The sequence below is a fragment of the Rosa chinensis genome, chromosome 6, assembly GCF_002994745.2.
Source record: "Rosa chinensis cultivar Old Blush chromosome 6, RchiOBHm-V2, whole genome shotgun sequence".
Taxonomy (NCBI): Eukaryota; Viridiplantae; Streptophyta; class Magnoliopsida; order Rosales; family Rosaceae; genus Rosa; species Rosa chinensis.
This window is the reverse complement of record NC_037093.1, coordinates 37,705,918-37,733,878: the sequence shown is the minus strand read 5'-3', so window position 1 is coordinate 37,733,878 and position 27,961 is coordinate 37,705,918. Positions and strand designations below refer to the sequence as shown.

At 37.5% G+C, this 27,961-nt stretch overlaps 1 protein-coding gene and 1 pseudogene across 1 annotated transcript; both read right to left on the bottom strand.

Moving 5' to 3' along the window:
* Positions 1 to 5,368: 5,368 nt before the first annotated feature.
* Positions 5,369 to 5,956, bottom strand: LOC112171280 (secreted RxLR effector protein 161-like). The gene has a single exon (XM_024308485.1). It carries the CDS (start codon positions 5,954 to 5,956, stop codon positions 5,369 to 5,371), a length of 588 nt encoding a protein of 195 aa, XP_024164253.1.
* Positions 5,957 to 22,936: 16,980 nt separating this feature from the next.
* LOC112171279 lies at positions 22,937 to 26,454 on the bottom strand (annotated as a pseudogene).
* Between the last annotated feature and the right edge of the window lie 1,507 nt (positions 26,455 to 27,961).

Here is a 27,961-nt window from a genome sequence, read left to right as displayed (position 1 = left end):
AATCAACATTTAATGTTATCATTGTAATTGATATTTCCGTTGTAATTCTCTCCCTATATAAAGGGACTATGAAATGAAATGTGTACACCAATTCCAATCTCAATTTTACTTTTACTTCCAGATATATGTTTATAATTTTTTTTTGGACAAGATCAAACGCTTATCTATTAGTCTGAATGATAATAATTCTTGTCCAACAATTTATCACTGGAGGTGAGGTATAAGGAGAGATTCTTAGGTAGGGCAGGCGAGTCATGTGGCGGTACACCCAGCAAATCATTGCCTATGCAGGGGGTGTTTTGAGTATTTTATTATAATTAAACATAGGTAGTTTTGGAATTCAATTAAAAAATAGAGAAATATGATTGGCCTGGTGTACCACGTGGTTGGTACATTTGCGCTACCTAAGAATTTCTTACTGCTCTGCGAATCATTATAAGGAGATCTAAGCATCAATTACATCTGCTTTCTGTCCAAATAGTACGAATGAATATATACTTTTCTTACTTTCTATATCCACTTGCTATTTATAATCCAACTTTTTTTTTTGAAGAATATCATGTCGGTATATTAATATTAATACTCAGGCCAGAAAGGACTATTACATATCTTTCCTCTATCGTCTATGGATAGATAAAGAGTTTGTGGTAAACCACAGCGATACATAGATTAGATCCAATCATTTGACGGTACCCATGCTCACTTATTCAAGAAAGGCTATTTAACTATGAACAGTAATGCATAGTAATAGGCAAGCAAATTCGAAAAAAGACTAACTAAATAATGGGTACAGAAACCCACTAGCTATGCTGGACCCAAGAGAGAGCCGGACCAAAATCAATTCCAAAGCCGTAGCATAGCTCAACTTTGAACCTGGAAAATGGCCCAACTGGCCTCTAGATTGCTAAAAGCCAAGCCCAAGGATCGTTAGGGCTCCAAATCCAGATAGAGAAATCTAGTGGAGTGGGCCCCACAGAAGCCCAAATTCCTGGGGACTCGGTTTGATCACCGGGCACCCAGAGTCCTCCTTCGTGGGTCTTCCGGTGTCCTCTGAACCAAACCCAACCACCAGAAATGGTTGGTGTCGGTGTAGGGATTGACATACCAGTTGGAGTGGTCAAAGGAGTCGCTGACCCTCACAGCCGCTTTGTTCCTCGTGCCCAATAGCATCCCATCTGCTCCGTTTGCGCAGTCATCGGCCTTCAAAGATTCCAATCTCAGCCACATAGACGCATCAGTCTCCGATTCGAGCCAAGCATCATCATATGCTTGGAGCAGCGCCTCAGTCTCTGCCATCATAACCAGTGGTACCGCCTTGGCACATCCTCAGGAGACTGAGTTTGGGACTACAGAAATGCATTCCATGAATCAGATTAAGATGCGGCAGCCTAGAGATGGAAGAGAAGGCAAAAGCTAGTCCCGTCCAAATAAGATGAGATGGGAAGCAAGCAGCCCAAGGGGGCAGTCCGGTCATTGCTGAAGCAGAAACACCATAGCGTAGATCAAGAGATTGGGGCAAACAGAGATGTCTTGAGATTGGTTAGCCGGGGCTGTGTTTGTCCCCGTCACATGGGAGTGACACTAGGGTTGGCGCTAGAGAGAGCGCGGCTAGAGAGAGAATAGGGTTAGCCATGTTCAGTATGCATATTACCTATTTATAATCCAACATTAATTGGCTTTAACTTTAAGAATTCATAAAATAATTAGTAGGTTGCCAAAATCGTCTATGATCAACTTGCTATATAAACAATCTGACCAAACTTAATTATAACTCAATTCCTAATCACCCCTCATCACTTGGGTAACCTCAATTAAATGAACTGAATTTGAGCTCAATATTAAGCCCGATAAGAAAACGAGCCGAGCTTGACTATGATATATTTGGCTTATCAAGCTCATGAGTAGCCAGCTCATATTTCATGAGTAACTTGAAATTGTTAAAGCTCGACTCATGAAAATTTATAATATTAAAATATAATTTTTCTAATAAAAACTAATTCTTTTGATTACCTTTCTTTTCAATTTGAAAAGAATTTAAGTACGTATATGTGACGACCCAAATTTTAAGTTTATAAAGTCGAAAGTTATTATTGAGAAGTTTTTATTTAATTTTACTAATTTTAGAGCTCTTGAAAAATATTTGAATTTTGAAGTTGGTCAAATTTTATTTTTGAGGTTGGAAGTGAAAAGTAAAGATCTCCACGAGTTCGCAGCATTTTTCGGTGAATTTTTCAGATTTCCGAGTTATTTTAAAGATTTTTTTAAAGTTTAGTAAGAAATTAAATACATTTCAATACGTGGCGCATCACTATTGGTTACTGTGTACTTGGGGACCAAGAACAGCAGCTGCACATGCTGTAAGTGTGTAGTAGATGCTTGGTACGTGTCAGGTAATGGTTGTCTTGTTAAGGAGAACACAACACATGACATCCACTTGTCAGTTTTATGTTAATAGTTTGATACATGGCACTTACTATCTGTTCACACACTATAGACCCAATGACGTCGGTACTTTCAGCCGACCCATATCAGAATACTCCACAATCTTCGGATAATTTTCTCTCTCTACAACTTATTTTTATCATATCTTTTAAAACCGTAAGTCTGATTTATGATCTGTTTTCGCCTATGGATTCGTCTCGACGAGATCTTTCTATTGGTGGAAAGAGTAGTCAGATTTGGTGAAATATTTTTGACGACCTAGAAGGCTTGATTTTGTTTCATATTGTCCACAATTGTCAAAAATAAGGTAGCTAGGGTGATCTCGGGGAAACTTTTTATGATTGGATGTTGATTTTATGTGCTTCGTGTATTTGTTATTCTCGTTAATGTTATTTTGAATGTTTTCTTTGATGATATTTGAATTATAGAGTACTGAATATACGTTGATCGATGTAAGTATGCATGTTTTCATGGAGGTTGTTATTTATCAAGTGTAAAAAAGTTGGGGAGAAATTATGGTTATTTGGTGATTGTGAGAATTATCTTTTGTGTAGTTGAGTGGCGAGCCCGTATGCACATTTAGGTTTAGAATATCAACGGTATAATTGTCAATATATTTGGGTGATTTTGGCTTGGAGATCAATGTTTCGAACAAGATGACTAACAAAAGGATTTTGGGGGATTTGATTGAGTCAGGGGGTTAATTTATATGTTTGGATAATCAAGTCACAATTGCAAAACTATAAAGTACACGGTATGGGACGTGTACGTTTGCGTATTCTGATATATGGATTAACGGGTATATAAATGGAGTTGGATTGCATCATTGGTTGATATGCATGTTATAATTGAAATACATGATTGTGTTATCTTTGGTCAATTATCCGTGAGGAAGTTTTATGTCCCTACTGAGTCGCTGATTAAGCTCACCCTTTAACAGATTTTGCAGGTACTGAATCAAGATACTAGAGCAAGAAGTACAATATGTATATAATGTTGAATGGATTGTGAAGCTTATGTTTCTTTTATGTTTGTTTGAAATAAAGAATGAGTACTAGTGTACTATGTATGATAGAGATTATGTAAGATATGCTTTTGCTGGAAATTTGAGATCTTGTTATCTAATTGTTAGTTTACAATTTATTTACTTTTTTGTCACATTTTTATTATAGAAATTTTAGTTCTATAATTAAGATTTGATTCACACCTTAACTCGACATGATAAGACTAATTTGAGTTAGGGCGTGACAAGGTGGTATTAGAGCACTAGGTTTTGAATCCTATAACCTTATAAGTTAAGATTATTATTATTATATTTTTTTTTTTCGCGATTAGAGACCACATGTTTTTAAGTTTGATGATAGCGTGAAACTTGTTTGATAGTGTCATTGATTTTTGACGTTGGTGCAATAGTTTTTGTTTGATTCATATCTAGTTAGCAATTTTTATTTTGTTATGAGAGGTATAGAAAATAAATTTTTGGTCCATAACCAGTTTAGTTGTTTTCTTTGCTAAGATGGCTGAGCAACAAAGTAATGATATGATTATATGAATAGCAATGCTGAAGTGATTTTAGCCATTCAAGACATGGCAGTCAAACAGAACAAAGGAACAAGAGATTGAGAATTTTCTGATGTGTTATTTACCTTCTCCAAGAACGGAGTATATATACAAGATACATCAAGACCCAGTAGGAAACTAAGTACAATAGAATATTACAGAACATTCCAAATAACGGCAGATTAGGCTAGATGAATGATCTTCCCTTAGAAAGTGAGTTTGTTCTTGCTTGGTTAGGCTTGCTTCATGCGAGCGTCCCATAGACTTTAATGAGTTTAGTATAGGCTTAGATAAATTTCTCAGTTTTTTATAACCGGATTCTTGTGTAAGTGCATGTTAGACTGATGCCTACTTTATGTCTGATTTTTTATAATACAAATTCCTATTAAAAAACATATATATATATATATATATATATATATATATATATATATATATATATGAGGGCAATGGCCTTCCATCAAGAGATTCCTTTTTAGCCATTTTAAGGGATTTTTTGTGACTTTGTGGGACCTTTTTTTTTTTTTTATTACATATCAACATCTCGACTGTTCAGTTTTTAGGTATCCATGAGTAAATCATTTCTATAAAATTTCAGCCAAATTGATAATCATTAAGGTATTTATAATCATGATCTAGCATTATGAAAAAAACTGTTCAGTTTGGACAAATTCGGTTCATCTATTTATTTGATCTAGTTTGGTACATTAACGATCATCAATTTGAATGAAAATTTGCAGAAATGATCTACTCATGGAGACATAAAAACTGAACAGTCAAGATGTTGACATGAGATTAAAAAGTGAGTCACACCGGTGATTCTTTAAAATGGCCAAAAAAATGATACATCGTGTCTCTGTGTGTGTGTATATATAAGTCGATAATAATTAACAAGAAGATAAATAGTGTAGAATTTAGTATTTGTTTAAGGAAAACTGAATTGGAAGAGAATTGAATTATACTTTCATTGACAATATGGGCCTCTTTATATAGAGGATTACAAGCATAGAGATAGAGTTGTACATGGAAACATAATCGTATATTGATTGGATATCTCCTAAGATTCTCCGAGAATATCTCTAATATAAACCCTATTTCAATTAGAGCAAGTAACCTCGAGTTTGGGCCAGACACATAATAATAATATAATATTCACAATCCTAAAATTACACGGCATGCATGACTCACGCCAACACTCCTCCTCATGTTGGTGCATACAGATTACAAATGCCCAACTTGTCAAGTGAGTCATGAAAGGCTTTAATCGAGAGAGCCTTTGTAAGAATATCGGCCAACTGTTCTACAGTAGGAACAAAAGGGAAGAAAATGACTTGTCCATCCAACTTTTCTTTAATGAAGTGCCGATCTACCTCCACATATTTGGTGCAATCATGTGGAACATGATTTCAATTGTAGCCTTATTATCACAATAAAGCGGCATAGCCTTCTTCTGCTTGAATCTCAAATCTCTCAACAAATGTCTCAACCACAACATCTCACAGAGTCCTCGGGCCACTCCTCTATATTCTGCTTTAGCACTGGAACGAGCCGCCACTTTTTGTTTCTTGCTCTTCCAAGTGACTAAGTTACCATTAACAAACGTGAAGTAGCCCGAAGTAGATCTGCGATCCGTAATATTACTTGCCCAGTCTACATCTGTGTACCCGAAAACACCCAAATGATAGTGTTTGGAAAAGATTAATCCCTTCCCAAGAACAAACTTCAAATATTGCAAGATACGAAATACAACATCCATATGAATCTCATTGAGATTATGCATAAACTGACTCACCACACTAATTGCGTAGGCTAAATCAGGTCTAGTGTGGGACAAATAAATCAACCGGCCAACTAACCTCTGATATCTCGCTTTATCTGTGGGTACCTGATCCACAGACTCTGCCAACCGATGGTTTTGCTCGATAGGAGTATCAGCAGGTTTACAATCAAGCATACCTATTTTTGCCAGTAAGTCTAGAACATATTTCCTCTGACTCAACACAATAAAATCTTTCCCACTCGCAATTTCAATTTCCAAGAAATATTTCAAATTACCGAAATCTTTCATCTCAAACTCAGAAGATAACTAACAATGTACACGAACGGTTCCAGTTCGACATATTCGTTTCATTTGTGTAAATTGCAGTTTTAGATGTCTTAACGATCATCAATTCGGCAGAAATTGTGCAGAAGTGATATATGCATTAGGACCTAAGAATTGAACGGTTAAGATATGAATATGTGATCGAAAAGTGGCCAAAAACTGGAAATCCGTTCCATAAGCTTAAGTAAGGATATCCTTACCTGAGAAAGCCTATGTGTGTGTGTGTGTGTATACATATCTTATCCAGAGCGAGGCCAGCGAGGCCTCGCTCTGAAATTAAAGTGCGAGGTTAGAGTTTAGTGTCACTTTTCGGTCGCATATCTACATCTCGACCCTTCATTTTTTAGGTATTAATGTATAGATAATCTCTGCAAAATTTCAGCTAAATTGATAGTCGTTAAGGCATTGATAACTGCCTTAAAACTAGTATTGTTCAGGTTTGACAGATTCAGTTCATCAATTGGTTTAAGCGAGTTAGAAACCTTAAAGATCATCAATTTGGCTGAAATTTTGTAGAGATGATATATATATTAGTACCTAAAACTGAACAGTCGAGATGTGGATATGTGATGGAAAAGTGACCCTAAACTCCAACCTCGCACTTTAATTTCAAAGTGAGGTCTCTCTCTCTCTCTCTCTCTCTCTCTCTCTCTCTCTCTCTCTCTCTCTCTCTCTCTCTCTCTCTCTCTCTCTCTCTCTCTCTCTCTCTCTCTCTCTCTCTCTCTCTCTCTCTCTCTCTCTCTCTCTCTCTCTCTATATATATATATATATATATATATATAGAACATTAAGACATGAAAATCCATAAATATGTTTTTTTTTTAATCCACAAAGCTCAGTCTTTCAACGCCTTGTAGGTGAGCCTTCAATGGCTCGCTACCTAGACATGAAAACTGACGGAATGGAACTAGCAAATTATGCTTTGCACTCCTCAAGGCACTCCTAAAGCGCACCTTTTTATTCATTGAGTATAACACATATCAGCCGTGTTTGTTGAATCATTTGAAATCAGGGCTGCGTACAGTTTTAATTTGTGTTCTTCTTGTATTCCAAAACTCAAAAAGTAAATAGTTAAGCCAATTTATTTACACTAGGTTGATTTGAAATTAACAGAATTATAGATTTATTGAATCCATGGTGTGAAAGATTTTATGATGCCTTGTGCATTGGGTTGAAAAGTTTTGCTTTAGGTGGGAGTATGTGATGGTTTTGTTGCTTTTGTATGTCACGCGCCGAATTTCAAATAAAGAAATTTAAATCTGAAACGTCATAACTTGACAAACCCAAAAAAGCACTCAGAAATTTTTTCATTTAAACTAAGCAACAAAATAAACCGAGCTAACAAATGTCAATACTAACTCGTTCTTTAGAGTCACATATTATAGAATAGAGAGTTTACAAATTATTAAACTGAACAACAATTCAATAAGTAAATACACTCTCCACACTCACTGCATAGCGGAAGACTAAAACCAAAATAAACTTCTATGTCCAAGCTACGACAGCAACCAAGCCTCAGTTTAGACGACGGTTACTCGTTACTCTGACCTTTACAATAACCCCTAACCATGGAATAGTGCACTGGGTTGAAACAACAAACCTGGTAAGCTTTTACAAGCTCGTGTGAGTGAACTCAAACAACCACAAACTCACATTTTCGACTCAAGAAAACAAATCAACAAAATGATTATTTCAAAAATTGAAATCATTTTATTTTTAAGGAAAACACAAGTCACCACTGGGACAAATCAAATCACTAATGTTTTTGGGAATGTAAATCATAGAGTTATTTCCATTAGATTAGTTCTTGATGCGGTCCAATTGGAAATCTCTGATTTTGGCCAGAGTTTGGATAGACTGAGCAGAGAGGATTCAACCCTTAATGGATACAGGGAAGCTCTCTCTTTACAAGACAGCCTCCTACGCGAAAAAGCAAGACTCCGTTGGTTAACAGATGGAGACCGTAACACTTCTTTTCTGCATAACATGGTGAGAATCAGGCATCTTAAGAATTTTATTTCTTCTCTTCGAGTGGGATAGCAAGTTGTACAAAACCATGCAGACATTGCAAACCATGCAGTTCAGCACTTTAGTTTGTCTTTCACCTGTGATGACAGTATTGTAAACACCGGTTTGGTGGAAAGACTCATTCCCAACTTGGTAACGAAAGCTGATAATTACCGCCTTACTGCTTTGTCTAATGAGGAGGAAATTAAATCAACTGTTTTTTCCATGGATGGTTCAAGCTCTCCCGGGCCCGATGGTTTTGGTGGTTGTTTCTTTCACTTTTGTTTGGTTGTGATCTCAGCGGATGTTATATTAGTGGTACAAAGCTTCTTCTTAACAAGGTTTGTGATGCCTCATTTCAATTCTAGCTTAATCACTCTCATCCCCAAGAAGCAAGAAGCTGATAATCTTTCAGATTTCCGCCCCATTGCACTGTCCAACTTTATCTTTAAGATCATAACTAAAATTCTTGCAGACCGTTTGAGTAAGGTGGCGGCTCGGATTGTTTCTCTAGAGCAAAGTACTTTCATTGAGGGTGGATCAATCACTGATCCCATCCCTTTCACCTCGCAATGTATTTATCTCCTTGACCGTAAGTGTAAGGGAGAGAATATTGCACTCAAGTTAGATATCAGGAAAGCCTTTGACACTATTGATTGGCCTTTCTTGCTCAGGGTCCTAACTTCATTTGGGTTTTCTTCTTGCTTTGTTATCTGGATTCATCATCTTCTGAAATCTGCACATCTCTCTGTTTTTATTAACAGACAATTTGCAGGCTACTTTACTTGCTCTAGAGGGGTTCGGCAGGGGGACCCCCTTTCTCCTCTGCTATTTTGCCTTGCAGAGGAAGAGCTAAGCCACTGCATCACCAGTTTAGTGGCTCAGGGAAAGATTACAAGTTTCGCGGTTCCAAAGAGGGTTAATCCTCCTTCACATGTTCTCTTCGCGGATGATGTTATGGTTTTTATGCAAGTGAATAGAAGGAGTCTTCGAAGGTTGTTTCGTTTTCTTGATGATTACGCTCGTAACTCAGGCCAAGTTATTAATAAAGCCAAGTCGTCGGTTTATCTGGGCAAGTATGCTCGGGCTAGAGTGACATCTATTCAACATTTCTTAGGCATCAGAGAGGGTAGTCTGCCGTTTACATACCTTGGAATTCCAGTTTTCCCTGGGTCCAAGGCAGGCTTTCTTTAGAAACATTGCGAACAAAGTGCGTTGTAAACTCAGTGCTTGGAAAGGTAGACTGCTCTCCCAGGCTGTCAAATTACAACTGATTTCCTCTGTGATCTAGAGTCTTCTTATTTATAGCTTCCAGATTTATGAGTGGCCGAGATCGATTCTTTATAAGGTTCAAGGTTGGATGAGAAACTTTGGTTGGGTGATCCTTTGAAAATGGGCTCTGTGTTAATTGCTTGGTCAACCTGTTGCTTGCCTAAAAATGAAGATGGCCTGGGGCTTAAAAATATCCTTGTCCTTAATCAGGCTCTACTCTTAAAACGTTGTTGGGAGGTGGCTAATGGAGTCTCAACGTCAGCCTCCTTCCTACGAGATAGATTTGATGCTAGTCTCATTCCTTCCAATGTTTACCGAAAGTCCTCCATTTGGCCTGGTTTGAAGAAGCTCTGGCCAAGTTTAGTTAGCAATGTGCAGTGGTTAATTGGTAATGGCTTCAAAGTCTCATTTTGGAGGGATAATTGGGTTGATACCCCTCTGTATCAACTATGCAATATTGATGCTTGTCTTTTTCCTTCATTGAATGAGAGGGTTGGTGATTACATAACAAACCATCAGTGGGTTGCTTCAACCTCCATCACAATTCTCCCTCCTGGCTTTAGTTTCCTTTGAGTTTACTGCTAATCTCCATCATTCAGGTGCTCTACTTTGGAGACTTGTGTTCTGTAATTTAGTTTGGTGCATCTGGATGGAACGTAACAGATTGAGATTTGAAGGCAAGCACTTCTGTATTCTTCATTTCAAACAAAAATTTATTCTTTCCTAAACGGATTCTGCTTCTCTATGCTTTAAACGGTGAAATACTAGTTCCCCTACTCTTCCCATTTTCAATATGTTGGGCCTCTCTCCCTTGAACTTTTGTGCCCCGAAGTTCATTCCGGTCAGCTGGGTTTGTCCTGCCTCACCATGGTTGAAGGTTAATACATATGGTTCTTTTGTGAGTGCCAATTCTGCTGGTTATGGGGGTATTTTCAGAAACAATATGGGACTTTTCAGGGTGCTTTCTCTTCTAAAGTTTCAGTTCCAAGTGCTATTGATGCGGAAGTTCTCGTGGTGATTGAAGCTATTTGAATAGCCTCGGTTAGAAACTGGACTCACATTTGGCTAGAAACTGATTCTACATTGGTCATTCATTATCTCCATCATCCTCAGCTAGTTCTATTGCATTATCTCCATCATCCTCAGCTAGTTCCATGGAGATTAAGAGTTAGTTGGTTTAATTGCTTACATTTGATTCGTCAGCTTAATTTTCATGCATCCCATATTTTTAGAGAAGGTAATATGGTTGCGGATTGCATTGCTCGATTTGGTGAATCAAATGATGGGTCCTTTTGGTGGGATTCTTTGCCTTCATTCATCTCTTCCTTATGGTAAAAATTTGGCTTCAATTGGTTCGTATAGATACAGGTAACGATGTAATGGGTTGGGGTGACTTCTCTCTGTTGGTTCATCCAAATTTCACAGCTCTTGGATACTGCTGGTATGCGTCAAAGGGAGGTGTAGCGGCAACCTTCGCTTTTTAATAAAGTTGGTTGCTGCTATCGCATGCATCATGGCTCGTTATGAATGCCAACTTTTCTTTTGGGTATGCAGAGTAATTACTTGGGTGTTCAACTCTTATTTTGGGTGCTCAAGTTAATTCTTTGTTCACAATACCAAAGTGAAGTTCTAGTGCTACTGTTCTGTTATTGTATTTAGTTTTGGTTCTTTTGGTTTCTTTGTTTGATTTGTACTTCTTTTTTTGTTGGTCTTTCTCTTTTGTTCCTTTCTTTTGGCAAGGATTTGGTATTGCCCCCCTTGCTTTGTACTTCATTTTTCTTCCATCAATAAATTCGAGTAAGAGCAATTAGCTCGCTCTTATTCCGCTTCTTTAAAAAAATAATAATAAATAAAAAAAATATAAAAAAAATCATTTGTACTCTCAACAACAAATCTAAGAAATCACTCTTCTTTCCTCTCAGCAGGAAGCCTTTATCACCACAATGACATGATAAAACATTTCTCAACTCTTTACGAGTCTCAACCACAACTGCACTTATAAATTAAACTAAATAAAAACCAGTAGCCTACAGAGAAAATTAGTTCAGGAGATCACCAAAAAGCACACTATCCAAAATCATAGTAATCCCTGCATATAGTTTAGTTCATGAGACTATATTAAAATCAAACAGTTCAATTTAAAACAAGAAATCAATAAGAAAATCAAACAACTCACGCTAAAGCTAAGAAATCACTATTTCAACTCAAGGAAAACAACTCGCAATTAAATATGAAACTTATGTCCCTCTTGGACAAGAAAGGAAAGAATACACTCGAAACTCTCTTTTTAAAAACGCGTACTCATGAGTCACAATAACACAAAGTTACCCCCATGAAGTACATTTGCAAACAGACTATAGCTCTAACTAATCGTAACTACTCACCCAGCCAAAGACGTGGTTCTCGATTTACTTGCACTAAGGTTATCACTGTAACCGCCGGACCTCAAGCCTTTCAGCCCTCAGAACAAAACATTTAAAAAGTCCCACATGACTCAAAATATTACACCAGGTCTCCACAGACCAAAAAATAACATTTAGAAAGTCCTACATGACTAAAAAATGTTACACTCAACTCAATCACCACTGTGACAATAGGTCCTTAGACCGAAAATATTTAAAAAGTCTCACATGACTCAAAAATGTTACACCAATCTCTATAAAAGATTCTCTCGGTACAAAGACTAAAACATTTAAAGAGGTCACACAAGACCCAAAAATGTAACACTACAGCTCAAAGTACTCTTTCAAAACAATATAAATCAACATTCTCAAGTATATTGTTTTCCCTCAAAAATCAGGTCATTAAACCATCAATAAACATCATAGCGAAATTGTACTCTTTACAGTAACCGGTTTTATAATGTGAAACCAAATCAAACCAATATAAACCAACAATTGCATGATATATTGCATTCGCGAAAAGAGTAAATGCTCAAAACAATAACCTAAATAAAATCACAATTATTATATTTCTCACAATGTCACACCATCAAGATATATATTTCACACACACACACACACACATATAGTCATCCACTCAGGTATGCCATTAATACCAACTATAGTCCACAATCGCAAAACTCAAGAAAAATTATTTTTATAAGAAAACCTCATTTTAACATACATATGAACCGTAGATGATCAAGTTCGCAAAATTTAAAACAAATATTTATCTCCGAAAATAATTTCACCATTTAACAAATAATTATGAATAATAGAATAACTCCTTTCATAAATGAACCTCATAAGATTTACTCATGTCTAAATCCCCTGCGTCTTTACACGCCACACGAGATAAAGCGTAAAACCATCAACTCCGCTCACAACGAATTCGTCAAGCACCTAAACATATCAAGGCCACAACTCATTATAACACGAAGTACGAAAACATTCAAAGTCCGAAACATGAAATCTATCAACAACAGAGGGTTCGCCAATCGAGACAAAAGCCTCATCCAAGACCACCCAAGGTCTCTAAAATATTTCTAGGATCAATATGTCAACACGGCAAGTCGATCCAACGGTTGGATCCTCATGGATCGAAAACTGAGATAATCAAAATTACAGAAAAACTCTAACATTCAAACGATCTCCAAATACTACAAATCATATATCAAAACACTCATATCGACAAGTAGATGATAAAATGACAAACAACTGCCTCAATGAAGGTCAGACCACCGCCACACGCCGCCACAAGTGGCTACATGCGCCGCCAGACCGACACCAAACTCTGGAGGATCAGCTCCTACCAACCTGTAGAGCATAATATGGGGAGAAACTTTCATACTAGGCACTAAGGCCAATTCTGCCTAGATCGGCCGAGATCAAGCTCAAAAATCTCCACCGTTGAACTTCAAACCGTGATTTCTTGCTCCACACTTTGAATCGACTTGAAAGGCTTGTATGGATGTGATCAACATGAGGACAGCGTCAAAACTTGATAGGTTTCGAGTTCAGCCGCCGCTCGAAATTGAAAAATCCAACTGGGTCCGCTACCTCTTAACCCTTGGTTTTGATCTCCAGTTTCTAACGAGAATCGATGGAAAAGATGCCGATGGGGAGGACGGTGAGGAGGAGGCGAACGAGTCTGTGATGGTGGCGTCGCCGGAGGTCGCTAGACGGCGAAGATACGGCCGGGTCAGAAAGCCGTGCTCGGGTCGGGTCGGACGGAAATCAGAGAAAAATAGGGTTTCGTTCGAGAGAGAAAAAGAGAAGGAAAATTCCCTGTTTTGGAGATTTGGAAATTATGGGGAAAAAATGGGAAAAATCCAATTTATAGGAAAATTTCTGAAAAATGAAACATTTTCTATTGGCCATAACTTTCTCATACAAACTCTGATTTCTGCGTGCCATATGTCCACGAACTCAGATCGACGTGCTCTACAACTTTCGTGAAGGAATATTTTAGAGAAACTCAACGAATAAAAAGTTAACCCTTTGACCCTTCGAAAATGAAACATTTCGAGTAATTATTTGTCCAAAACAATTTTACTCACCCTCGAACCACTAATTGTACTAACAAATACTTCATTAATTTATGAAAATCTCAAGAAACTAATAACGAATGTCCAGGATATTAGACTGTATGATCAATATAATGGCTTTATAAAATTTGCACTAGGGCAAAGATTGTTCGGTGAGTCTCAAATTTTAGTTTTCACCAAACAATTTGTTGCTTGAGTTTTAAGACTATGTAGATAAATGGGATTTGACATGTGCAAGTCTAGGGTTGGGGTTATCAGCTGATAAAGCGGTAAGAAATGAGAAGGAATGAGATAGGAGCGTTTGATGGTTTTGCAGGTCACATGTGATGTAACAAAGAGGGAAGAAACACCAAGAATCAATTTGTATTTGCTATTGATTTAATGTTTTGCTTCATTGGGGCATTTATGTGTTTGGTTTTTCTCCAATCTCTGTTATGACCCTAGCAACATATCACCCTTTAATTCTCTTCTATAGTTATGTATTTATTTCCTGTTATAACTAGGAATAATCCTTGCTACAGTGGCGTTGCTGGTGCATGTGGTATCTCTATGCTTGATAGATGTCACGAAACTGTGATAATTCCAAAGAGCCATTGTACTGTGGTGAAGGATAACCAGCCACGTGTGGCTGATTCCTGATTTGTAATGATTAGTAGGAACATGATATGTAACCGATTCGGCCCATCTTTAGGATTTAGGACTTGGGCCCTCCATATGGATTTATTTTTGAACGTTGCCAAAAAGCCTTTTCTGACTCATGCATGCATGAAGTATGAAGCATTTTCTTATGGGAAAATGCTTCCTAACAGTGTCTGAACTTTTTCAGACTATTAATTTTCATACCTATACTTTGAAAAACATCAAAATGGTACCTAACGATTTAAGCCCAACCCAATATTCATACCTGAAATCACTAACGACGTTAGGGACGTTAACTTTTCAAGGGTAATTTCGTCCCTTCACTTCCCTAATCCTTTTCCCCCAAATCAGTCTCCAAAACCTTAATTTGGGGAGGAAAGAGAGATGGAGAGGAAGAGGCATCTTTTGAGATTGGCGTAGTAGACGTCACAGGCTTTGGACATGGTGAAGGGGAACCGGAGCCGGAGATGTCTGCAACAGAGCACACAGAACCCGACCATAGAGACTGCGATGGCGCGTGGTTTGGTGGGTTTGTCGAGGGAGTCGTCGAAGAACCCAGCAATGGCTTCCTTAGACAAAGATTGAGAAGCTTATCACGGTCAAATTCGAGATTATCACTAGTGGAATTTGGGATCGACGGTTGAATTGTAGTGACCGCTGATCTAAGAAATCCATTCTGCTCAATTTGGGATCGACGAAGCTAGACTACTTCGGGGTGGTGTTCCGGGCCAAGTTCGGGTCGATCTTGTCCTACCTAGGGGGATGAAGGGGAAGGGAGAGGAGGCGGTGAGGATGGGATTGTGGATTCAGCGCACGACAGCGCCGAAGCGGCGATGGGAGTGGCGGAGAAGCTAGGGGATAGGAAGTGGAAGGGTGAGGTGTATGCAGAGATTAGGATGAGTCGGGTTTAGGCTTTGCGAGTTGGGATTGGTGCTCCTGCCACTGGATTTAGGGCTCCTCCGGCGCGGCGTCAATCTCCTCTACACTGCCTCCCACCAATGGACGAGTTCCGGAGATCGAGAGAGCTTTCTCTTTGAACTCTTCTTCTGCAATTTTAGTTTCAAGATTTACATTGCTCTATTCAGTGGCTGGGTCCAAGAAGATTTCTATCAAGCCTAATTTTCTAGGCTTTTGTCTTTCATTTTCCATGTTTCTCTAGCAAGAAAATGATTTTGTTCTTGGGGAATTTTGTGTATACAGATTTGATGATTGAGTATGAGTATTGGTAGAACTTTTATTTGTTTTTGTGCATGACTAAAAGGATATTGGGATTCTCTGAGCCAGCTCCCATTGCCATTGAATCAGACCAACTGCTTGAAGAATCCAATTTTCAAGGATTTGTTATTGTTGTTGGTTTATGGTGTTGAAAAGAACTGATTTTGGATCGAAGAGTTGAATTAGATGTACATGTAACATGTGTTCCTTCTCCAATTAATAGTATGAAACTTTATGGCTGGGAATCTGGAATGAAGGAGGAGAGAGATATTTGTAGAGACTGCAAAGCACGATAAGGAAGATGACAGAATGGTCAAAGAAAAAATTATTTTGTGCTAAATGATATATATAATTTTTGTTTGCCACATACTAATACCATGCAAGTATTCTGGTGGTCGGGGCTTTCATTCCCATTTGTGTTGGTGTGGGTTCGAGTCTCCCCAACCTCAAAGTTGGGGGTTTATTTTGGATTTTCATTGTTTCAAAATTGATTTACTGTATCAAAATACATGAAGTACCGTTTTTACCCCTTAAAATTTAACGGAGTTGACGACTTTACTGTTGCTAGGTACATAAATTGGGTCGGGCTTAAATCGTCAGGTACCATTTTGATGTTTTTCAAAGTATAGATATGAAAATTAATAGTTCAGAAAAGTTCGGACATTGTTTGGACGATTTTCCCTTCTCTTATTGAATGTATTGAGTTCCATGTAACAAGATTGTTTTGTTAGTAGAGTCCAAGAATGTTTGAAAAGTAAATTCCATTAATGTTCGAAAATGTTACAACAAGATAGAATTACCGGTTGTGACCTCAATATCAAGATACATTCCTACCAAGATCTATATTTCCAATTCTGACACTACTAGTGCCATCTATGAGCCGAATGCGCAACCATTAATTGGACTTTATGCCTATAGCCAGGGGCTACTGTGAAGGGTAATCACACTCAAGTTTCATGATGCAGCTTCACCACCAATATTAAGATGAACAACTTCACCATATTCGACAATGTGTCCAAAAATTGCTAGACCACGTTCAAGGGAATACACTGTCAAGTGGATAGAAAAGAAACAAAAGCACAGAAATTGTAGCTCATTGTTCCCAAGGGTACTACGGCACTACTGCCATAGAAATAGTACAATATGACCAAAACTTTAGCTTAAGGCAAGAAGAGACTTTAAAATAAAAAATTAAAATTAAAGGAAAAGAAAAACCTTTAACCCACCTCACCCTTACATATGTCAGTGAGAATCGAACTGATGACATTTATAATGTTGGAATTATAACTTACTAACATGTCACAGTTCACCAACAGTTTAAGACAAGACACTTATGCTAGGTGTGTTTTTATTTTTATTTTTTTTATTCTTTATTTGAGAAAAGATTTTCAAAACAGAAGTAATTATTATTATATATATCTCAAAATATCAAAATTGATCACTCAGTATTTACTCATTCCACACTTAACATACTCATTCAAAATTATTTAGCCACTCAACTTGTCTCCTCACTGCTTCAGGCTCCTTACATAGCAGCCCCATGGTGAGACCCATGCTCGACTCCACTGTCCTCAAATATTTCCCCCTGGGTTGGCCTGCACTAAGCACAAGCAAGTCCCTATTGCCATGATCGATCTCCAGCCAACCTCAGCCAGCCTGACTTGATTGATGTCTACCATTCTAGTCCTTTACACGGATCCCTTGAAACACTCAGCCGTCCTTGATTTGCAACATTGATCTCTGCCACCACCAAATCCCGGTCATTTATGACACGGTATGTTCATGATCTTAAGCAGCTCGCTTCTTCGACCAAGTTTAGGTCTGCCTTGAGTCAACCTCTACATGAATGAATCCGGAACCACTAGTCTTGCGCCCACCAAACCTTGGGTCTCATTGGATCAAACTGCCAATCCATCTCATTCACAACATCTATTTCACTCCGATGAGAAGCAAACATGGTGATAAAAGTCCTAGGGCTAGATTTGGTGGTCGCAGCACAAGATCGGCGTTGGAAGGCCATCAGTATGTGGCTTACAACGGAAACTAATGTCGGCCTCCATTGATAGAGCGCAGAGCTCTAAAGGCTATGGTTTGGGGTGAGATGAGCATAGGTCTTGATTGATGAGTTTTCCCAAATACATTACTACTTATCTCGCTCTCTATATTTAGAAGCGAGATAGCTAAAAGTTAAAATGGAGAGCCATTCAGAAATCTAGTGAAGGTGCTATATTTGATAAAAAAAACTAAACATGCTCTCTAAAATAGCTAAGGAGTCAAGATAGAGTCTGCTAAAGATGATCTAACATATTATCTTTATCAAACCAATGAATGATTTTTGAATATCCAAATACTTTCCCATGGAACATTTATGGGGAATATTAAGAATATTAGGAATTTGATCTCTCTTTTGTCGTGGTATCGAAGTAGAAAAATTGATAATGAACTTATGATAGTTATCTGTTTGGCTGGATGCGAGTTGACAATTATACATTAAGAGTAGAAGTAGCTTTAGTTCAAGCTTGAGAATCATCGAAAAAGTAGAAGTAGAAATTCGTAGAGAGAAATTCCATATGATAAGTCTATTTAGTAGTCAATAAATTAAGATTCCCTATAAAAAGGTTCAAATACATATAAGAAAAGGTATGAAGATAAAAGATATCGTTGTCTAAGTCCCCTAGATGGGAAGAACCAATGTTCAACATTTAAAATATGACGATTTAGTATTTTTTCATTCATTCCCATCTAATCTAGAAAACTACACTAAAGCCTTTTTTCACTACTACAATAAGTTAATCAGACGACAGACATTTTGTGTTGTGTGATGACCAGCCTCACTGTGGTCTAAACGAGTGTTGTGTGATTGAAAAATCACACAACGGTGATTTCACCGTTGTCCAATATTCATTTCCTCAACAGATAATTATTTCCGTTGTGCGAATTCTGCGCAGGCATGTGCCTGGCATGGCATGCGCGGGGATGCCTCGGCATTGACATGGCCATTCAAGCAACAGAAAATGAAATTTAGCTGTTGTCTGAGATTCATAACACACAACAACTATATTGTTTATTTGTTGTCTGAGGTTCATAACACACAACAGATAGAATTTTTTCTTTGTTGTCTGAGATAAGTAACAGACAACTCAATGAAATGATGTCTGTTATCTGTTGATTGATTCAGACAACAGGGATAATTTTATTTCTGTTGTGTGTTATGAATCTCACACAACAGAATTTTGTTATTTTCTATTGTTGGTTGTTAGTTCACACAACAACTATATTGTCTTAACTGTGGCGTGAATATTGTAATCGAATTGACTAACATCTAATAATTGTTGTACGAGAAGCCTTAATTTTGAATCCTTTTACAGTCAGACAATATATTTTTCTGGGGAAAAATTCACCAACGGTGTCTGGACACTTAGGGGACTTTCAGAATGATACCTGAACTTACAAAGTTATCAATGTGATACCTGGACTCATTTTTTCATATCAACGTCGTACCTATGACCAATTTCCGTCACGGAGCCGTTAAATTTTGCACGTGCAATGCATGTGAGTCACTTAATGAAGACAAAAAGACCGATTTACCCTCGAGAAAAATTCACCAACGGTGTTTGGACACTTAAGAGACATTCAGAATGATACCTGAACTTACAAAGTTATCAATGTGATACCTGGACTCATTTTTTCATATCAACGTTGTATCTACGACCAATTTCCGTCACGGAGCTGTTAGATTTTGCACGTGCGATGCACTTGAGTCACTTAATAAAGACAAAAAGACTGATTTACCCTCAAAAGTTTTTTTTTTCCTTTTCTTTTCTTTCTTTCTTTCTTTATTCTTCTTCTTCTTCTTTTTCGGTTTCTTTATTCTCTCCTTGACAACACCACCGCTTTCGGAGACCCCACCATGGAATATGCAGGAAGAAAAATGGGGGAGAGCCACAAAAACCTCCACCACCGCGCAATGACGTCGTCCTCTGCTGCTTCTCGATTGGGTTTGGATATAAGGACTGCTTCTTCATCCACCGCCAGCGAAATCGTGGAGGCTCGAGGCCACATTCTAAGGGCCACCGACCGGAAGGACCGCCACAGCAAGGTCTACACCGCCAAAGGCCCCATGGACTACCGCGTCCTGCTCGCCGCCCACACCGCCATTCAATTCTATGACATGCAAGACTGGCTTAGATACGACCGGCCTAGCAAGGCCGTTGATTGGGTTATCAAGAAAGCCAAGGCCACAATCGACGAGCTGTCACCGTGGAACCCGAAGTCAATTTCTATTTAGACAACATCTTCTCCGACGGGGCCGATATCTGCCGCGCAGGACACGCAGAACGCGAGCCTCCATTTCTTGATGGTGGAGGCTCCGAGTTCTTTGTCTGCTAATCGGCGAGGTGCAATGGTGGGTAGCAGTGGAGTGGCGGAGCTGGTGAATCAGAACAGCTCGAATTTTCTGCAGGTGAGGATGGTGTGGAGGCCGAAGTTGTTAATCTTTGGCTGCCTACAATTGCTTCTGATCGAAGTTTGGCTAGAGGCCGAAGTTGTCTGCTAGATCGATGAAGTTGCAGGTGAGGATGGTGTGGAGGTGGTGTTGCATGTTGGGAACGACGGAGAGGATGGCAGGGTGGGATTGGAGCTGTGATTTGAGAGTGGAGGGCTGGCAGGGTCTGAGTTTCTGGTCAATGGTGTATAAAAGGGGGTCGGAGGAGAGAACGAGAGTAGTGGTGGCTTAGTCGTCAGCGGTGGCGGCGGGGATGAACTCGGAGTGAGCGGCGAAGCCTCAGTGCAATTTCAATTTGCTGTAGGATTTGAAGTGGGGGAAACCATAAACATCTGCGGTGCATGAAGGTGGACTGAGACACAGCGGCGGTGTTTGATCGGCAATCGGCGGTGGGAATCGGACGAGCAAGATGATTTGAATCTTGATGATTCAAATCAGGGGAAGAAGAAACCAAAAAAGAAGAAGAAGGAAGGAACAAAGAAAGAAGAATAAAGAAAGAAAGAAATAAATAAAAGGAAGGAAAAAAAAAAGTTTTGAGGGTAAATCAGTCTTTTTGTCTTCATTAAGTTACTCACGTGCAAAATTTAATGGCTCCGTGACGGAAATTGGTCGTAGGTACGACGTTAATACGAAAAAATGAGTCCAGGTATCACATTAATAGCTTTGTAAGTTCAGGTATCATTCTGAAAGTCCCCTAAGTGTCCAGACACCTTTGGTGAATTTTTTCTTAAAACAAACTGAGGGCAGAATGTCTTTTTTGCCCTCATGTGAGTCACACGTGCTCACAGTTGACGGAGACATGACAGAAGTTTGCCAGAGGTACGACGATAATACGAAAAGTAAAGTCTAGGTATCACATTGATAACATTCAAAGTTCAGGTATCATTTTGAAAGTCACCAAAGTGTCCAAACACCATTGGTGAATTTTTCTGTATTATTCTGCATTGTGTTGTATGACTGAACCTTGGACAACTAAGATTGCCTTATCGAATTGTGTGAGGAGAACTCAGATATCATATTATTTTTATCAACCATTGTGTGAGGATTATAAACCAGTTGTGTGATTATTTTAGGGTATGTTGTTTGAGCTTGGTTCTCACAACTTGGTTGTCAACTATTGTTTGTTCAATCATGACCTAATTAGCTGGAACAATTTTCCAGAAACAATGCTGCATGTATATTACCACAAAAATAGTACATTACCAAATGAACAATACATATAAAGCCATATTGATCCATATCATTAGTGTAACTATATAAGTTGAATTTGTCAAGTACAACTAAACATCCAAAGTAGATAATTAAACTACCAAACAAAGAAAGAAAGCATTCCTAGTCTAGCTAGACCAATGCATGAATCAAAAGCTGATAAGTGTTCATGTGATATCTATCAGCAGAAGCAAAAATTCATCATGCTTTCCAAAAAGATATGCGATGGCTCCTACATGTATCTATTAACCACAAACCTAGCCCACTTATTCCTCATCTCATCAATATCACTTGGATATAAACATGGTTTGCTTCTCCTCTCCCACTGAAAAAAAAAAAAAAGATCAAGTAACCCATGTCAAAATTACCATAAAAAACTCATTGGAACGCAAACAGAATAAGCAAGCTTTAATAGTACCTTGTTAACAAATGAAAAGTCTTTATCATCAATGATGTCTCTCATGTATCGCATGATAAAGTAGCCACACTCCTTGCTGTTAGGTTGAGGAGAAATACCTTAAAAGTAGTAAATCCAAGATGTTAAATATGTCTACACCTATCCAATCTATTAATTGAAACATCTGTCTCTCAATATGAAATTATGAGAACTATGTTTCTAGATGTGAAATGGAAAAGGTATTTGACTTGCAAGTAATGGCAAAACCTTTTGTTATTTTTCCCTCATGACTTGGAAGTATAGAACAAATTGTGATGGACTCCGTGGACCGTGGTGGATCAACATTAATAATACTTTGTGGTGGTTTTAAATCAAGTGACATAACTAATATCAAGGTTTATATTTGCCAGAGAGATATTAACGAGCCAGTTGGCCTGGTCATAACTAATCAAACTCTCCTTCAGAACAGAACATACCTCGTTAAAAGATTTTTGGTTCCATTTCTTGGTGTTTCTTTTTCATGCTCCTCTCAATTTGTAAACCTCCTTCTTGTTTTATTTTATATTTTATTCCTTCCTTCTCCATTAAATTGTATGTGTCTTTCTCTGTTTTTCACCTTTGTTAATACTACTTTTCTCAAAACAAGGATAGCCAGTGTATGTAAACAATAATGGGAAAAGGGCATGAAAAGGATAGATGTAATTAGCATTTAGTACTTACCAAGAAGTCTCATCGCAGTCAATTGTCACACAACCATTTATATTTGGGATATCTGATTCTGCAGATTGAAGCTAATCAGAATCCAAGAAACAATGTATTTATGTTTGCTCACACACTTTCTGTATCAAAAATTTAACAAGGGACACAGAAATATTAAGAATATGAAGAGTCCGAATAGGCTGTTATCTTTCTGGATTAGCATGGATGTTTCCCAGTTACTAGTTTAGAAAGGGTTTGCATACTAAACGGCCATATAGGTAAGATTCAGCCTAACTGCTACCTAGAATTCTAGTAAACAAAACCGCAGAGCCAGTATTCTCCCCGATAATGAACTAGATGATACAATAATATATTTCCATGTGAAAATGTAAACCAGCATCATTGCCAAACAATAATAGAACCTGCAATACCTGCTATTAAAGGACTAGTTTCAATAGATTCCAAAAGCTCTGTCGATTCAGTAGGAGGTAAACCTAAAGGACAAGTTAGTTCAAATGTTAAAATTCTGAGGGATCATAAAAACTAAAGTAGTTATTAAAGATGATGCAGCACAAGAAAAGAGGCACCTTTCAGCTGCAATGGTTTCACCGCAAAAACCAAGACAGCAAAGGGAAGCATTAGAAGGGCCTCTCCCCATAATGCTCAACGCCAATTGATGCTCTCTCCCACCTAGGCAGTGAGTTAAAGGATAATGTTATTATAATACATATCTACTACAGTGAAAAATTGGGACTATATATCAATAGCCATGAAGAAATAAAATTATCATACTTGATGAGGACTAAAACACACCAAAAGAAGCTTATATATTAGCTTCCTAATAATGATTACCCTAAAATCTGTAAAAGCACTAATAAACACGCAGCTAAAGAACTGATGATTTCTCAAGTTAAATATAAAAGTAGGTTTCTTATATAAAGAATTTAAGAGTAATTCAGAACATGTAGGAGCTAGGAGAAAATACGGAAGATATAATTAGTTCATATGATAGATGATTCTTTGCAATGAAAATTAGTTGCCATTAGGTGGTACTAAAAACTTCCCATTACCTCTGTAAAGGAAAGAACCTCTAAAATATGGGGAGAAATGCCAATATTTACAGTGGAGGGGAACCTTCAAAGAGCAGGGAGGAAATAAATTTTTTTGGTTGAAAGAAGGAACAAAAATAAGCTATTTGCCAGGTCCATTGGTTCTGTAGTTTGGTGGGTAGAGAAAGAAGAAGGGAAAAAAAAAAAAGAGAAAGAAAGAGAGAGAGAAACTAGTCTCTGGATGTGTGTACGGCTAGCACCATCATTACAGAACCTAAAATATGAAATTGATTTTATCGTCGATGTCATGGATATCCAACAAAGTTTTACCAGATGATGGGAAACTGGAGCTTTTAAATTTTAATCAAAGAATGCTTAACTGTGGAGCATTGTCAGAAATCCATGAAAGAGGCTTTAAAGGCAAATGAATTTCTCTTAGGATGAAAACTGACAAACATACATTCTGCATTCCAAAATCTGCTTGCAAATTGCATCTATATCTAAAATTGTATTGATTAGCCTCCCATTAACAAGCTCCAACACCAACTCAAAATATAAAGGAAATTACATTCCAAATTCAAACAACAAAGATCCATATATATATTAAAAAGATAGGAAGATAGCTTGCCACATCTAAAACTTACAAATCCGCCAGAACATAGCCTATAGCAACTCCAGTCGGTATACACATGTAAAATATTGCCAGCTATGCTGATTTCTGGACCCACAATGAACAAATACTCAGCAAAATTAGGAGCATCATGAAGAGCATATTAGAAATTGTATCATTTTCCTTCTTCTTCTTTATTTTTTATTTTATTTTATTTTTATACCTTTTAGTTCTAGCCATAATCCCTATTTCTAATTATGAAAACCAATACGAAAGAATAAAGATGTAGGGGAAGGACCTGATCTGCAGGGACATGGTCATCAATGAACGGAGCTGCAAGACTTATGAAAGATGCCTCACCGACTCCAACTAGCCTACAATGGCAAAACCCAGTTATAACTCAGTATCTAGCACAGAGAGATACTAATGATGTAATACAAAGCCAACCCAAAAGAAAAACATAGTGTAAAGATAGTCACACTTACATGCGACATATTGCAATGGACCATAAATTAAATGAACTACCACACCCGGCTGTGGCAAATGTCCAAATAGATAACCCAACTCCAATCAGCCTAAAAGGATTGTGGCTACAACGCACATGAACTTATAAATCAAATCGGCTAAATCACATCTTGAATAAATTCACAGCTCATCCAGTTCCACAAGTACTCACCTCTTTGCCAAGAATGCAAAGATGGGTGAGGCCATGAGAAGCCCAACCATAAACACAGATGATAGAACACCATCTTGAAAGTTGTTCAATTTAAAATCCCCCATGTAAGAAACACACCATCGCAAGCCAAATACAGCCAATAAATACAATAAATCATGAATGTAATCTACTCACACTAGCTCTGACATCATAATAATCCTCTTAACAGCCTTCCTACACCGACATAACAGCCTAGACAAAAGTTATATATGAGAATAACTCAGGTAGACCGTAATTTCAGCGTAATGCCTCAAACTTGTATGACAATTTATCATTACATTTCCTTGTATGACAAGTAGTCAATAAAATTCTTACTGAATCTCGGTACTGGCATGGCAAATTCTGCTCTCATCGTAAATCCCTATGCTCTCATTGACCCCATTGCTGGCTATTGCTCCTCAATCAATATAATTTATCAAGTTAACTAGACACGGGATTAACAACAACCTAGCAAAAGTTTAAAAAATTCAATCACGTGATGATAAAAGGTACATAATAAACATCAGAAGCCCAGAAATTTCAATTAAAATTAAATTGAGGAGACATACCTTTCGGGGGAGAACCAGGAAGGCTTTGGAGCTGAGATTGCAGACCAATGAGAATGATCACAAGGATGTTAATGTCCAATCTCTTAATTGATAAAGCAAGTGTAAGCTCCTCCGGGCTACATCCAACCAATTTAGCAACAGTAAACAGACCTGGAGATGAAATTTGCATCTTTTAGAACACAAAACTCAGAAAAATTAAAAAGGACAGTGAACTATAAGGGTAAACTTAAACAGTCTAAAATATTATTATACAGCCCATACAGTAAAGCTGAATGATCCCAAAATATATGTTCAACTTATATACTTACTCTTACTATTAAGATTTCAACATTATTCTGGAGATCCTACCAGATCCAAGGACCAAAGTTCTTTTTCCCATTTGGAACATTAATTTTAGGACTAACTGGGGAAGGAACTAACAAATGGATTTCATGCATATAAATAATTCACAGTCCCCCAAAGAGAAGGTTGAGAACTATCAGACATACAAAGATAGCTCAATATTCTCCATAACAAGATGCATGTTCGATATGATTTGTAAATCACAATGCTTCATGGCAAACACCACTTGTAAAAAACATAATATAACAATCATATAGATTCTCTTTTTCTTTTTTCTTTTTTTCAGTCTATCATCAACATTGTGTTACCTTCATTTGCCACAGCTTCCACATGATTTTCATTATCAATCACACTAAATGAGATGTTTCCCAACCACAAGACTGCAGCAAGCATTGCAAAGACACTTTGTTGGTCTTCCTTGTTAATATGGACAACATCTAGAGCTTCTTGAAAATAGTGAGTTCACATGCATGTAAATACACATTCCTAATCATATATCTTTAAGAATGCACAAGTAGAGATGATCTGTTGAATTAAAAATGAAAACCTACCTTGACCACACGAAATTCTTCAGCATCATCAACTCCAGTAATGGAATAACAATTGCTTTGCTGCAGATATTTGTACTCATCTGCACTCTTCAAGTTCAGCATCTCTGTCACATGCAATCAAGGGAACAAAAAATGAAAATGGTATTGGAAAAGAACATAATTTGGCAATAAAAATAGTTAAACTTTTAAATCCAGCCAATACACAAAACATATTGTGCATTAGCTATAAATACACACATTACGTTATAAGCATGCACTATGTCACCAAAGTCATCAGACAACAGCCGATGACTGTCGTCTGATTCAGAAATTTTCTGTTGTCTATTGGCCTGATGTCTCTTAGGTCTTCAGACGACAGATATAACCCGTGGTCTATATCTCACTCAAACAACAGAGGCAGGCCAATAATCTGTTGTTTGATTATGTCAAGATATGCTGAAATGTGACATTCTGTGGTTGCAGATGTAACAAAACGACAATTATATGTTGTTATAAAAGATTTTGCATAACATCTTTTCATAAAACTCTATCGTTTGTATTTCATTAAGACGACAGAAATCTGTTGTGTGAATGTGGAGATTTGAACTATCTTGAATTTTTTCTGTTGTGTGAATCAATTGTGGACAACATATATTTTTTATGTTCTATTGTGTCTTTCTAACTAAAATGACATAAATATGTCGTCTGAATATATAGAAACTTGAACTTGCTTGGGTCTTTCTGTTGTTTGATTCAATTAGAAACCACAGTTATATGTCGACGTAAAAGACTGTTAACAACAGACCTCTGCTTGAATTATGTTGTTTGATGTTGGTTTAGATGTTAGCTTTATTTGGTTCGTATGTCTTAGCAAGTGCATTTGCACAACACCATTTAAGAAACCTGGTCTGAAAATTTTAGTTGTAATGTAAGAGAAACACTTACAATCAAATTATCATTATAATTAATTCATTTGAAAATGTACAAGTATCAAGATCTCATTACATCAATCAATCAAACTATAACTCTACAAGTTAAATCCACACAATCTGAAAATACCAGATCATCTAGTGCTCTAAACTGCTCACCCGACTGTGTGGCTTTCATCATCTTTCTTAAGGTCTCAAGCTTCTACCCCTGCTCCCCTTTTCTCTTCTACCAGCAATACCATATGAAGTACCACACCTACAGTTTCAGACAACCCAGAAACCATACAATTAGATAACTGCTAGAATGTGTTATGTACCTAGCCGGCTGCTAGGTATATAACACATTCCCCCAATAAGATAGTCAATCATTAAGATATATCTGCATTTCCATTCATTATCATGAAGATCCCTTGCAATTAGTTCCTGCACTGAAGGTTGTTGTTAGTAATCCTGAAGGAACACGAAGAATGAATGAATGGAGACCAAGTTCATGAGGAAGAGCAATTTAAACAATATCCTAGTAAACAGACCATTTTAATTAAGGCCGTTTAGAAGGTGCTTTGAGGTGATAAAAGACACTTGTTGTGGTTCAAGCTAGATGATTTAATGTTCTTTCAATAATGGAATAGATCTGCTGTGCTTAGTATCAATCCTTAATAGGATAACTTAAAGAAAGGAAGGGAAAAAAAAAAAAAAAAGGT